Source organism: Dysidea avara, chromosome 1 (genome assembly GCF_963678975.1).
Source record: "Dysidea avara chromosome 1, odDysAvar1.4, whole genome shotgun sequence".
Lineage (NCBI taxonomy): Eukaryota > Metazoa > Porifera > Demospongiae > Dictyoceratida > Dysideidae > Dysidea > Dysidea avara.
In genome coordinates, this window is record NC_089272.1 from 64,906,457 (window position 1) to 64,921,550 (window position 15,094).

General features: G+C 38.9%; 1 protein-coding gene across 3 annotated transcripts in view; it reads right to left on the minus strand.

The window, feature by feature from the left end:
- Window positions 1-15,094, minus strand: part of LOC136241258 (signal recognition particle receptor subunit alpha-like) — a 17,149-nt gene continuing 2,055 nt past the window's right edge. The window contains exons 1-12 of one of the 3 annotated variants that reach the window (XM_066032465.1): window positions 13,668-14,163; window positions 12,546-12,778; window positions 12,414-12,499; window positions 12,214-12,367; window positions 8,894-9,026; window positions 8,634-8,850; window positions 8,503-8,589; window positions 8,283-8,458; window positions 610-820; window positions 475-560; window positions 243-422; window positions 1-196 (exon numbers count right to left, since the gene is read on the minus strand). In XM_066032465.1, coding sequence (XP_065888537.1) covers window positions 71-196; window positions 243-422; window positions 475-560; window positions 610-820; window positions 8,283-8,458; window positions 8,503-8,589; window positions 8,634-8,850; window positions 8,894-9,026; window positions 12,214-12,367; window positions 12,414-12,499; window positions 12,546-12,550 — 1,461 coding nt within the window. In that variant the 5' untranslated portion in view covers window positions 12,551-12,778; window positions 13,668-14,163 and the 3' untranslated portion in view covers window positions 1-70. Of the gene's footprint in view, window positions 197-242; window positions 423-474; window positions 561-609; window positions 821-8,282; window positions 8,459-8,502; window positions 8,590-8,633; window positions 8,851-8,893; window positions 9,027-12,213; window positions 12,368-12,413; window positions 12,500-12,545; window positions 12,779-13,667; window positions 14,164-15,094 lie in introns of those variants that run through there. The other 2 variants (XM_066032458.1, XM_066032450.1) reach the window with 2 other exon arrangements.

Here is a 15,094-nt window from a genome sequence, read left to right on the forward strand (position 1 = left end):
TGGAAAAAATTATGAGGTTTTATCACATTGCAATAACTTGTACAAAGATCACAGAGGTCACTACTGATGGTCAGTTCATCAGAGAGGTCACTACTGAGGTCACATTGAGACTCTTAAGGTCAGTATAGGTTTGACCAGTACCAACAAACATGATCGGTTGTCCTGTAGTGTACGTCATGGAAATGGCGGCTCCCACCTGTGGATGTGTGAAACTGTTAGAATACACTGTTCACCATAGTAACCTTATCATCAATGGTGTCAAACTTGGTCAGTAGTATTCCATCAATGGGTGTGGCACTAGCCCCTCCCCCACCATAATCCCTCAGGGCATTATTGAACTGTGTCAACTGATCCACTGCCTCATTTCCAACTAATGCCTCCCCCACAAACAACACCAGATCTGGACTATTCACTGATATTAACTGTAGTAATATAGTCTGATGATATCCTGACAGTAGCCTATAGTATCCTGACCTTAGCAAGGGCAGTCATTAATGGCTCATTGTTCTGCATACGACCTGCAGTATCCACCAGGACAACATCAAAGCCTTGTTGATTGGCTGTACATCACATGATCATTACATCATCACCATGACAACAATACCTCACCATACAAAATGGCTTCCATGGCAATCCCTGCAGCATCTTTGTTATAACCTCTCTCAAACAGTTGAACATTAGGGGGTCCAGAATCTTGAGGGGGGTGTAGTGCTGACAAGTGAGCAGTGTGTGTACGTAACTGCTCCACTGCCCCTGACCGGAATGTGTCACATGCTGCAATTAGCACCCGGTAACCGTTGTCTAGCAACCAGAAACACACCTGTGATGAAGATAAATAAAACACCTCTACTGTACATGTGCTATAATATAATAACAAGGAAAAATACTGTAATTTGCTTTATTTCGGTGTAAAATAATTTTCGTATGCAAAAATTATCCGAAAATTTCTTACACAATTTTTTTTACACGAGATCAAACTACTCTAACAGAGCAGTCATTCACGTAAACCATACAAAAATATTATATTTTTACACGAAAACTTTTATCATGAAATTTTTCTGCACAAAAATAAAGCGAATTACAGTATCACAGAAAATAGTGTGGGAGTAACAGTATGTGCATCTCAGACACAAGGGAGGGAATGTGCTCATATGAAGTACAGGGTCACTGTCAAGAGTATACATAATGGCTGATAACTCTTGAGGGTAATTTTGTGAGAGCTGCCACTCATGTCCAGGGGTTTCCCTAAAGAGCGGTAGAACACCACTCTACTTTACTCAGAATTCTTCTGAAAGAATGTATATAATAAACAAACAGACTTTTACGTTGCAAATTGACAATTTTACCATTCTACTTAATTTGCTGGGGGAAAGCTCTGCATGTCTCAGTTCTCCACTGTCTTAAGTGTCTCACTGTTCCAAACAAGACAGGCTGGACATCTTGTCTTCCATATGTATCACCAATACTTGCATGTCCATCCTACCCCATATAGGACAGGGTGGAAGCCATATAGGACAGGGTGGAAGCCATATAGGACAGGTTGTTGCCTGTACAACACACTGCATACATCATTTACCCTTGGCCAAGCTAGCAGAATATCCATACTAATACATTATCCTAACTTCCTTGGCCACTACATATAGACACCCTACACCTCCCACTACATACCATAAAATGTAATAATTTGATGGGGGGGTGTAATAGCTATATGCTAGATGTATATACTATTATTATATAGTGCCGGACATCATAAATTTCCAAAAAATGCGAAATGCTATATAACTTAATCAGCCACTACACATGGTTGTCAACAAAGCGCTGTAATTTTAAAAGTGTTATCCTATGGCTACGCAATCAATGTCAATATACTTGTGATGCATTAAGGATTAAAATGATACCTGGGGGTTTACCCTACAACAAAGGCATGAGGACCAAAACACGCCGTGAAAATAAATTTTAGTTTATAAGAACACAAATCCTTTAGAAAATGATCTACTATAACTCATTGCCAGTTGATTCTATTCACTCCAAGTAACAGCTATCCAGAGTTGGGGTAGTTACTTCAGAAAAGTAGCTAGGTACTAGAGATGCAACAATATATCGATATATCGCATATCGTATCGTTTTAATACAATAGTATCGATACAAAGTCAAACCATATCGATATATCATGTATCGTGATATATCGACATGTTAACACGGCTGACAATCAAAATATTGTACATTGTGGTTAAACTAAATGACAAAGACCATTGCTTAGACTCCACTTTGTATCGTGCAATATATCACTGTATCGTGATACACAGAGGCAATATATCGCTGTATCGTGATACACCAGAGGCAATATATCACTGTATCGTGATACACCAGAGGCAATATATCACTGTATTGTGATACACCAGAGGCAATATATCACTGTATCGTGATACACCAGAGGCAATATATCACTGTATCGTGATACACCAGAGGAAATATATCGCTGTATCGTGATACACCAGAGGCAATATATCACTGTATCGTGATACACCAGAGGCAATATATCGCTGTATCGTGATACACCAGAGGCAATATATCGCTGTATCGTGATACACCAGAGGCAATATATCACTGTATCGTGATACACCAGAGGCAATATATCACTGTATCGTGATACACCAGAGGTAATATATCACTGTATCGTGATACACCAGAGGCAATATATCACTGTATCGTGATACACCAGAGGCAATATATCATTGTATCGTGATACACCAGAGGCAATATATCACTGTATCGTGATACACCAGAGGCAATATATCGCTGTATCGTGATACACCAGAGGCAATATATCGCTGTATCGTGATACACCAGAGGCAATATATCGTTGTATCGTGATACACCAGAGGCAATATATCACTGTATCGTGATACACCAGAGGCAATATATCACTGTATCGTGATACACCAGAGGCAATATATCGCTGTATCGTGATACACCAGAGGCAAATATATCGATATGTCTACACACTGTATCCATGTAACTTAGTTACAGATACAGTTACTTTATAAAGGTAACTAAGTATCTAGTTACTAGTTACCTTCATAAATAAGTTATATTTGTTTGTTAACTTTTGTAATATGATTATTTTGCCCAGAGCAAGGAAGAACAGAACTGTATATAATAATAATATGCACACTTTCTGAAAATAAAAATTCTGTAGCCATTTCAGCTCAGTTTCAACTGTTATGACTGTTACTCAAGCTGAATGATGAAGAACAGTACATTGGAAGTGTCTACTTAATGTGACTGTAGCACAAATATTGAAGTGCTCTTGCTTTTAAAGCATAATTACCTATAGTTATGATGTAACTATAGTAACTAGTAACTATAGTAACTAGTTACAAAGTAACTAGTTATCTCCAACTCTGCTGCTAGCTGATTTGTTATTCAACGCCCATATATAGATCACATACATGGCGGACACAGCGCAGAATGTGACATTGTGATAAAACCAGTTGTTGTTCTTCATCGCTTTATAACAAGTATGCCTCTGTTGTTACAGTGGTTATTTGGCCTTCCCCTAGTAGCTTAACAAATAAGCTTTCTTTTTGATATCTAGTTTTAGGCTAATGGAGTTAAGAAGACCAAGTAACCTGGCCCTGTAGCTCAGTCCATTTGGTATAAACACACATTCCTCAAAGAATTTGTGTAGCTTTAAAGGTTAAAGCTGCTTCCTCTGTGTTTTAAAAACTTGTAACTTTTCATTAAATTTGATCTGGTCTATAGATTTTTTGTACATGTTTTATTATTATTAACATTGGCCAAACCCACATAAAGTTATGACATCACAAACATAGAAAACAACTTTTGGAAACTTATGATGTCCAGCACTATATTTAGTCCCCTATGCTCACATGTACTCACATGAGGTCTCATCACATCATACATGCTATTATGATTCTAATGAACCTCAACAATATATAGTGTGTCAGAAGTGATTTTACAGTGAATAAGTGAAAGAATGATGGCTACACTCAATATAGACCCTCCAAAACATTACCACGATACATCTGGTCTCTCAGCCGCGACAGAATAAGTATGCTATTGTACTGTTTAGGTGACAAAGCTGATGACGTTTTATCGTCAACTAACATGACAGAGGAGCAAGAGAAATAGTATGCCGACGTCCTTGCCAAGTTTGACGAACACGTCAAAGTTAGACAAAACATCATTTTCGAAAGGACAAAGTTCAACAAGTGAGTTCAACTTGATGGTGAAAGTGCCGAGCAATACATTACCGTTGTGTATCTTCTAGCTGACACTTGCAATTTCAGAACTTTGAAGGAAGACCTAATTCGTGACAGACTAGTAGTGGGAATCAGTGACCAAACTCTTTCCTAACAGCTGCAAATGGACCATGGGTTAACCCTCGATAAAGCCAAGAAGCGTATACAACAAAAGGAGCAGTCAGACATTCTAAAGGGGAAAGCAGACATACCTACAAGTGATCTAGAGGAGATTAAATACAAACGCAAAGCAGTTAAGAAATCTAACAGCTTACCCCCTAGCTCCCCCAAGAAATGCGCCCGCTGTGGAAAGGCAAAACATCATCGGGAGAAATGCCCTGCCAAGATGACACATGTTACAAATGTCATAAGAGGGGTCATTACAGCAGTATGTAGAAAAGCGCTACTGATTCAGTACAAGGCACAGACACAATCACCCTCGTGATGGAAATGAAGACATTGACAATTTCCTAGGCACAGTAGACTCGAAACAGAAAACACAGTGGCTGACTGAGTTGACACTGGAGCAGAAGTTTTAGCTTTAGTGAGACCACATGTAGACAATTACAGACTGTTCAGTTGAAGAAGACTACCAGAAATCTTTATGGCCCAACAATGTCACCCTTGAAAGCAATGGGACAATTCACAGCTACTTTAACTTACAAACATGTTTCTTGTAAACAGATTATATTTGTTGTGAAAGATCTCAAGCAGAAATCACTTTCCTGAACCTGACTTCCAGACTAAATTCAGTTGATTTCAACACGACAAGTGTTCAGAAGCTCTACCCTCAATTGTTCAGCCTAGGAGATGAATATGAAGTGTTACTCAAGGACAATTCCAAGCCATTTTCTCTTCATACAGCTAGAAATTAGAGCTGAAATGAATATCAAATTCAGTATTCAAATAGTTTGGATAATACAACGAGTGAATAATTCAAATAGTTTGAATATGTTATTTTGTTTGAATTTGTGTGATTTAATTTGTAATTGTCTATTTAAAATTCCATGGTAGTGCATTAGAATCACCTTTTGCGTGAAGAAATATATACAGAAATACACTTATTTACAAGTAGAATTAGCGAAATTCACTCAAAAGTACCAAAATATACTATAATTGTTGCTAAAGCTTTGTTTGTATTCGAATATCTTATTTGGGTATTTGAATACTAGCACACAACTGATCATGAGCAAATATCCGATTGAATCGGACATTTACTAGAAATGTACCACTGTCATTACATAGCAAAGCACGGGACAAACTGAAGCACGTGGAATCAATGGGTGTTATTTCCCCAATGAGCAAACCTTCACCATGGTGTGCTGGCATCGTTGTTCTCCCGAAGTTCTCTGAATCTGTGTAGATCTCAAGCAATTGCATCAAAATGTTCAACGAGAATTTCATCCCTTACCTTGGGTCAAGGAGACTTTAGCACAGCTAACAGGAGCATGTGTGTTTATAAAGGTAGATGCTAACAGCACGGTTCTGGCAAATCCCACTAGCCAGAAACTCAAGTCATCTCACCACGTTTATAACTCCCTTTCAGAGGTACTATTTCCATAGATTGCCATTTGGAATAACAAGTACCCCTGAACTATTTCAGCGACGCATAAGCTCACTATTGAATGGATTGTCAGGTGTAGTGTTTTTGATAGACGATGTCCTGGTGTTCAGTAAGAATCAGGCACAGCATGATGAACACTTAGAAGTAGTCTCGAAACGAATAATCTTAACACTCAATTCTGATAAGTGTGAATTTTTGAAAGCCCAACTCAAGTTTTTAGGACACATTGTCAGCCAACATGGCTTGCAAGCTGACCCAGAAAAGACAAGGACAATCTTGAACATGTAACCACTAAAGAACATTTCAGATTTGTTGGTATGACTAATCAGTTGTCAAAGTTTGTCCCATGCAGGGCAGAGTTGATAAAACTATTAACAGAGTTCAAAACGATCCTTCCAATAGGGACCAAGCCAGAGTAAAGCCTTTACAGACATTAAGAGAAATTGACAAACACTCCACTCCTAAAACTGTATGATCCTCTTGCCAAAACAAAAATGTCAGCAGATGCTTCTTCGCTTGCAGTGATCTTGCAGGCAAAGACTGATTCTACCTGTTACGTTTGCTTCCTGCACAATGACAGACATTGTAGTGTGCTATATGCAAATAGACAAGAAAGCACTTGCACCATGTGAGAAGTTTTCCAGGAAAAACTTTCACTCTTGAGACAGATCATAAACCTCTGATCTTCTTGCTTGGACACAAGAATTTGGATAATTTACCACCTCGTGTTTTATGCTTCAGTTTACATTTGATGAGATACAATTTTATATCATTCATGTTGCAGGGAAAACTCAGATACTCTCTCAAGAGTTCCCTAGAGTTACAGTCTAGACCCCTGTGAACTACAAGAACTAGAAACATTTATATCTGCTAAGACTGAAGCTATTCCAGCAAGTGCTGACCGCCTAGAACAGATATTCCAAGCACAATAGGAAGACCCCACCTTGCCAAAAGTAATAAACTATTGTCAATAGGGGTGGCCAGCCAAACACAATATCCAAGGTTCAGTGAAACAGTACTGGTGTGTACATAATGAACTGTTCTTGTATGTTGATAGAATTGTCGTCTTCAGCAGGACATACTTGCACATATTCACTAGGATACCAAGGAATTATCAAGTGTAGACTTCGTGCTCGCACATCTGTTGGGTGGCCAGGCTTATCTCAGCAAATTAAGACTATGATTCTGAATTGCAAAGACTGTTGTCAGGATTTTCAAACATGATCTGAGCCAATGGTCCCACCTACACTGCCAAGCTGACCATGGGAGAGGATCATGACTGAGTTGAAAGGCATCACTAGTGGACTACTACTCTAGATTCATAGAAATCGTGAAGTTGTCAGCTACTACTGCTAAGAGTGTGATTTCAGTGATGAAGCCATCTTTGCTAAATATGGGATACCTGACCTTGTAACCTCAGACAATGGTCCACAATATTCATCCCATGAATTTGGAGAATTTTCCAAGAGTTGCAATTTCAAACATGTTACAGGTAGCCCGTATCATCCCCCAGGGCAATGGTGACGTAGAAATAGCCATTAAAACAGCCAAGAAACTTCTTAAAAGAAACACTGATCCCAACCTTGCCTTACTGGCTTACAGATCAACTCCATTGTCTCGGTGTTAATTGTTTCCAGCTCAGTTGCTGATGGTAAGATAAGATTCACTCAACAGTGCCTGTGTCCGCAATGTTGCTAGATCCCAAGTGGCCAGATTTATAGAAATTCCACAGAACAGACGAACAGAGTCAAAAACATGATTTTGACAAGAGACACAGAGCAATAGAACTGCCAGAGTTTGAGAGTGATGATCCAGTGTTTACACCAGGTATAGAACCTTCACCTGGAAAGTACTAGAGACCGGTCATATGAAGTACCAACTCTCCCTGGAGCTGTCAGAAGGAACAGATGTCATCTACATACTAGACCAGCTACAGCTCCAATGACCGACAGAACTTAGTGTGGTCCCAACACAAAGTCTTGTTGCTACTAGAACTAAAGCCATACATCCTCCAGGCAGACTGAACCTCTAGAGAAAGGGGGATGTAGTGTAACAAACTGAACCTCTAGAGAAAGGGGGATGTAGTGTAACAAACTGAACCTCTAGAGAAAGGGGGATGTAGTGTAACGAACTGAACATGTATATGTTAGATGCATACACAATTATCATATTAGGCCTCGTATGTATTCACTTGAGGTCTTGTGATGTCATACATGTTTTGATGCTATTATGATTCTAATGAACCCGAACAATATAATCGAGTAATACTGATGAGTGCTTGAAAATTCTAGACTTTGAAAATGTTGATGAATGACTAACATGTTGCCAAAATTTTGTCAGTTAAAATTTTACGCTGTACAGATAAGCCACACCTACATTAAGTAACTTGGCCAATACATATACACTCTATTAGAAGTCACACCCTATTAGAAGTCACACCCTACACTAGGTACCTTGGCCAGGTTGGTAGACTTCCCTACTCCATTCACACCACAAAATGTGATCACAAATGGTTTCTTCTTCTGTTGCTTTGACAACAACACTTCTCGTAACACATCAATTCGTTTCTGTGGTGACAATATTTGTACTAGTGACTCCTCAAAACAAGCCTTCACCGTTGCCGTGACACCTACCCATAACAATGATATCATCACAACTCTAATTAATACACACCACTAAATGTTCCAATCACTTTCCCATCAAGTTTGGCAGCAACTGACTGGCACAACTTGTCAACAATATCTGACGCCACATTCTTTGCTATGATTGGCTAATAATTCAGTAGTGAATGTAGTAAAACTAACCAATCAAATGATCCGTCATCTTGTCCAGTACTGGCTTCATAGCATCACTAGTAATAGTCTTACCACCAGTGAGTCCCTTGAAGAATGAGAGAAGACCTCCTGTGGTTGATCGCTTAACCTCTTCTTCTTCTTGCTGTTGTCCTTGTTTCTGTTCTAATGGTCTCAGTTGACCACTCATACTACCCTTAGTAACATGTGATGAACTAGCCTGTTGCTGCTGGATCATATGATCATTATAACACTATCATGTGATCACTAACCACTGGAAGTTCCCCACTAGTGACATCATCAGAGCAGTCATATTTCTCTTTGTCCTTACTACTACCTTCGTTAGCCCACTGGCGAGCCTGTTTGACTGGTTTAATCTGATTGGTTGCTTTAGGGGATTTGGACCTGTACAGGAAGTGACATTAACCCTACTGCTAACTTGTAAACCATACAATATATCAAATCACTACCTATAGAACAGGGATATCAATTATCAAGTTGTTGTTTATACAATAGCAACTCAAAAACCATATAGTAATAAAAAGTTGGAAACACACACAGAATCTCACAATCAAAAGTAGGGATTCCCCCCAAAAATGATGTGTGTCACCTAAAATGCTACCTTTAAGAATCATCCTAGAGACATCTTACATGACAAAAATCACTTTTACAGATAATATTAGTCCATCTAACATCAAATACACAGCAAGACAACACGGCTGCATAGAGAATTTTTTTTTAAATCACTGAAACCCAAATTTTTGCTTGACTTTCAGCCTGCCTGCCTGACCATGGTCGCAAGGCTGGAAGCCAAACGAAGCCAATTATTCGTGCAATTATTCGCGCAAAACAAGATCGATTTGTTGTCACGCCTATAGGATAAACCGCTTCATGGAATGAGTTGAAAATCACAGCGCACGGCCACCATTTTATGCCACAATAACAAATTCACCAGTGGGATAGGGTTCCGATGAGTGTGTTTTTTGTACTGTGTTCCCTCTGTGCCTTGTATTTCCTTTTATCTTCAATCAGGCATGTCTTCGCTCTTTTTCATGCAATGAAACCATATTAAGGCATTAATTTTCCCTTTCCTTGAACAGCATATTTAGATGCTGCAAACTTATTTAAGCACTTATACTCGATATCAATATAGCATATATCACTTACACTCGATATCAATATAGCATATATCACTTACACTCGATATCAATATAGCATATATCACTTACACTCGATATCAATATAGCATATATCACTTATACTCGATATCAATATAGCATATATCACTTACACTCGATATCAATATAGCATATATCACTTACACTCGATATCAATATAGCATATATCACTTACACTCGATATCAATATAGCATATATCACTTACACTCGATATCAATATAGCATATATCACTTACACTCGATATCAATATAGCATATATCACTTGCACTCGATAGCACTTAATTTCACGACACATTCAATATCATGCCTAATAGCTAATGCGATCTTGGTTGATTAATAATGATCGAGCACTGAGATCACAATGACACATCCCATTATTCATAATGCTAGCACAATGAAAAATATGAAATAGTGACACATCCCTGGTAGAGGCTGACTCAAGATACTCTAATACAGCAGTCACCCTAATAGAACAGTCACACGTGTATAGCTGTACGCTATAACAAACTAATGTGTTAAAAATTATTATGAAGCAGAGATCTAAGCGATAAAATGTAGTGAAACAAGAAATGATGGCATTACAGCATAGCTCAGTGGGAAAATCCCTACATTGGCATTGAACAAAATCATTGTTATAACATGCCAATGTACTTACCCACTGAGCTATGCTGTAATACCATCATTAATCTCTTGTTTCACTATCACTTGGATCCCTACTTCATTTTTAAATTAATATACCAGTAACACAATAATTGACAGTTAAAATGATATCATTAACTCTCAGGTCAGTTTGTAGGCATTTGAGCAAGTTCTTGTGCTCGAGTAATGTTATAGTAGCCACTACATTGATCCTGTAGTAGTCACTACACTTATCCTGTAGCAGCCACTACACTTATCCTGTAGTAGCCACTACACTCATCGTGTAGTAGCCACTACACTCATCCTGTAGTAGCCACTACACTTATCCTGTAGTAGCCACTACACTTATCCTGTAGTAGCCACTACACTTATCCTGTAGCAGCCACTACACTTATCCTGTAGTAGCCACTACACTCATCCTGTAGTAGCCACTACACTCATCCTGTAGTAGCCACTACACTTATCCTGTAGTAGCCACTACACTCATCCTGTAGTAGCCACTACACTTATCCTGTAGTAGCCACTACACTCATCCTGTAGTAGCCACTACACTTATCCTGTAGTAGCCACTACACTTATCCTGTAGCAGCCACTACACTTATCCTGTAGTAGCCACTACACTTATCCTGTAGCAGCCACTACACTTATCCTGTAGTAGCCACTACACTCATCCTGTAGTAGCCACTACACTTATCCTGTAGTAGCCACTACACTTATCCTGTAGCAGCCACTACACTTATCCTGTAGTAGCCACTACACTCATCCTGTAGTAGCCACTACACTCATCCTGTAGTAGCCACTACACTTATCCTGTAGTAGCCACTACACTCATCCTGTAGTAGCCACTACACTTATCCTGTAGTAGCCACTACACTCATCCTGTAGTAGCCACTACACTTATCCTGTAGTAGCCACTACACTTATCCTGTAGCAGCCACTACACTTATCCTGTAGTAGCCACTACACTTATCCTGTAGCAGCCACTACACTTATCCTGTAGTAGCCACTACACTCATCCTGTAGTAGCCACTACACTTATCCTGTAGTAGCCACTACACTTATCCTGTAGTAGCCACTACACTTATCCTGTAGTAGCCACTACACTTATCCTGTAGTAGCCACTACACTTATCCTGTAGCAGCCACTACACTTATCCTGTAGAAGCCACTACACTTATCCTGTAGCAGCCACTACACTTATCCTGTAGTAGCCACTACACTTATCCTGTAGCAGCCACTACACTTATCCTGTAGTAGCCACTACACTTATCCTGTAGTAGCCACTACACTTATCCTGTAGTAGTCACTACACTTATCCTGTAGTAGCCACTACACTTATCCTGTAGCAGCCACACCCTTAATTGAACAGGGATAACAGGTCCCTCATGATGATGACATCATCACAGTGACATCATCACACCTTTTAATGGTTTAGTGTTGTAGATGATTGACATTAGCACTACTAATGAAGAGAAACAGTAAGCAGATTATTATATAGGATAAAGTGGTGTGTTGTTGCCACTTTTGTACATCTCAAATTAAAGGCCCCATGCATGTATATATGTGTGATGATGTCATCTTACCTGCCATAATGCATGAGGACCAGTTATCCTTGTTCCTGTTCACTAGGGGTGTGACCACTACAGGATAAGTGTGGGGGATACTAAAACATTTAACAGAAGTTGCAGAACACTTAGAAAGTGACTCTACAGGCATTTTTAATTATTCCTCCATAAGGTGGCTGTGGTGGTAAGGGGGTAATAGCAATACTTACAGTGATGAGGTAGTCTTCTTGCTACCCTTAGCAACCTTCCTCACGCCCCCTCCTAAAGTACGAGCTGATCCCTTTGATGTGATGCTCAGTGAAGGTTTCTGCCGTTCTGATTGGTCCACATTAGTATCAACATCAACATCATTAGGGTCTTCCCCTATTAGTGATCAGTATGGTAACAAAGTCAACTAATATCATCTCACCTGTGTCAACATCCTCCACACCATTGTTATGGACACTAGCCACAGGGGTAATCCCCTTACCATCATCACCTTTCTTAGTGTATTGCCTAAGGGGGACATCACATGATCATATTCTAAGGAATAGTTGCTCACCTCATAGCCCGAGGCTGCAATGACTCCAGTTTGACCTGTTGTTCTAACTGGTTGAGCAGGTATTGGAATTGTTCAGTGAAGTCATGGTAACTGCTGGTAGTAACATCAAGTAGCAGTTGTATGGCTGTTGAACCTTGAAGCAGTTCATTCTTGTACTTGTCACGATATAACAGTTGTGTTTGTTGTAGTAACTTGTCAACGTAACATAACTGTAGTATCTTCTGATAGGCCACCTGTAAGGGAATAATGTATTGTCTCCATAGTAACTTGTTACCATAGTGGCTACTGACCGTGTTACAGTCACTAAGGTAACACCGTCAGTAGTCACTAAGGTAACGCCGTCAGTAGTCACTATGGTAACACCATCAGTAGTGACTACTGACTGTGTTACCATAGTGACTATTGACAGTGTTACCATATGGTTACATAGACCCACCCAGTTTGTAACTGATAAGAGTTGCTGCTAACAAGAATGGAAGTAGTAGCTACTACAAAGTGAGAAACACCTACTATGACAGCTGTTAGTTTACTGAATTGTAAGGCACTAGTATTCTGGCTCTTAACTTTGTAAACCAGGCGTACGCCCGCCTGGTTTATTGAAATTGTTTTGGGAAAATTGTGTGTGTGTGTCTTTATATACTTCGTGAACGGTCTTCCCTTTCGGTTTTATAGACATTTAACACCTTTAAAACAATGTTGAGGGCTTCTTAGGCTACCAGAGATAGCATATCCTTGTAGTTGAAAGGGGGGCGTTACTCGTACTTATGCGAACAAAAATGAAGAGCAGCCTCAAGGCTTTTTTTGCATGAGAAAACACGATAGACACACTATAAAACAGTTGAGAAGATACTTCTGTGTGCAATTTGCTGTTTAAAGCAGTTTGTTATAGTTACGCTTCCTTTGCAGTGCATAGCAACGTAATTACCAAATTACAAAATAATCCATGAATTATGAAATACGCTAAATTACAGTATTTACAAATCTAATTGTCTAGCTGAAATAATAATAACAATAGCACATGATTATAAACTAAATTATATACATGGTTGATTAATTGCCTATTTAGTTAGAATGGGATAGTATTAATTTTAGAAGTAGCATTACATCAAGTTGTTTTCTTACCAAATGACAACAAATTCATTCATGACCACATAACATCATGGACTGCTCTAAAAAAACACTTCTTGTTGAAAAACAACTAAACATGTTTCTTAGCACAATGCACCTAAAGAGAGTCAATATTATTTCAAGGATTTGGCATGTATGCACATGTACATACACAAGATGACATGTACATCTCAGCAGGAGCAAATGATATAGTTGATTAGTAACTATACCCTACTGTTTGAATATATAGCTTATATGTTGAGCTGTCCGATTTACCTGACAATACCTGACAATACCAGTGCCATTCATTGGGACATGTCATACTACTGTTTAGTAATGGACCATCAACAACGTGTGTGTACCTTCCCTTATGAAAATTGCACACGTGCACATGCAAACACACACATATATTTGCCAAATGCATGTGTGTGCATGTTAGTATTTGGCCCCGATTGTACACGTGCATTTCCATAGCATGTAAACACTTGCATGTGTGCCATCGCATGTGTGCGACTTGTGAGCAGTTCAGCAGTTGAGTGACTGCATGCATGCAGCTTGCAAACACTGGTAATTTATTTCATATTTGTATTTCTTTTAAAGTTGTAATTCACATCTACAAGAAATGCATGCAATACAAAACTACAAGTCAATTACAAGCCACAAACTGTCTGTTTGGCCTCGCTGTGCACAATTTTTTTCGTAAAGATGATCTTTTGTTGAGCTTTGTCCAAAAGCAAAATGTAGAAATTAATACAGATCCAAATACTCTCCTGCTTCTTGTCTGCTTTCAAATGTACATTTCTATAGTCTTTAAATCAAAGGTTAAAAATTACACTCCCTCACTTTGTTACAGAGAACAAAGAAGTCATAATGAACAGTAGCAGTAGTATTTTATTCATGTTTAGAAATGTTTCTCCACCTGTGACGCACAACTTTCAAGATGCCAAGACACCAACCTCAGCAACTCAAGACAACAACCTCAGCTGTACTTGTAATGTCATGTAATGCTACAAACAGGTTTTCTTATATAACACCATATCCCACTAATGAAAGACTACTTCCTGTTTTTTTTTCTACAGGTTGTCAATAGTAGCAAACAGTGTGGACGCAATGTTTAAACATTTGTTTGTTTTCATCTGATTGGCTATTTCATACTGTATACTGCATGTACTGTACGTAGAAAGAGAGCGGACTGCATGTGTGTAATTTGTGAGCAAACCAACCCCTAATAACGCTAACTTGTGAAAGCAAACTGCAAGAATGCAGTATGCAAGTAAAAAGGAGCACAATGCATTGCTATTGTTTGAGAACAAAATGCACACGTGCAATATACAAGTAAAAGGATACAGTATGAATATGCTACTGTATGAAAGCAAATTGTATATGTACACTATGATAGCACAAGAACTCACTAGTTGTTGGCTACTGAACTATATGCATGC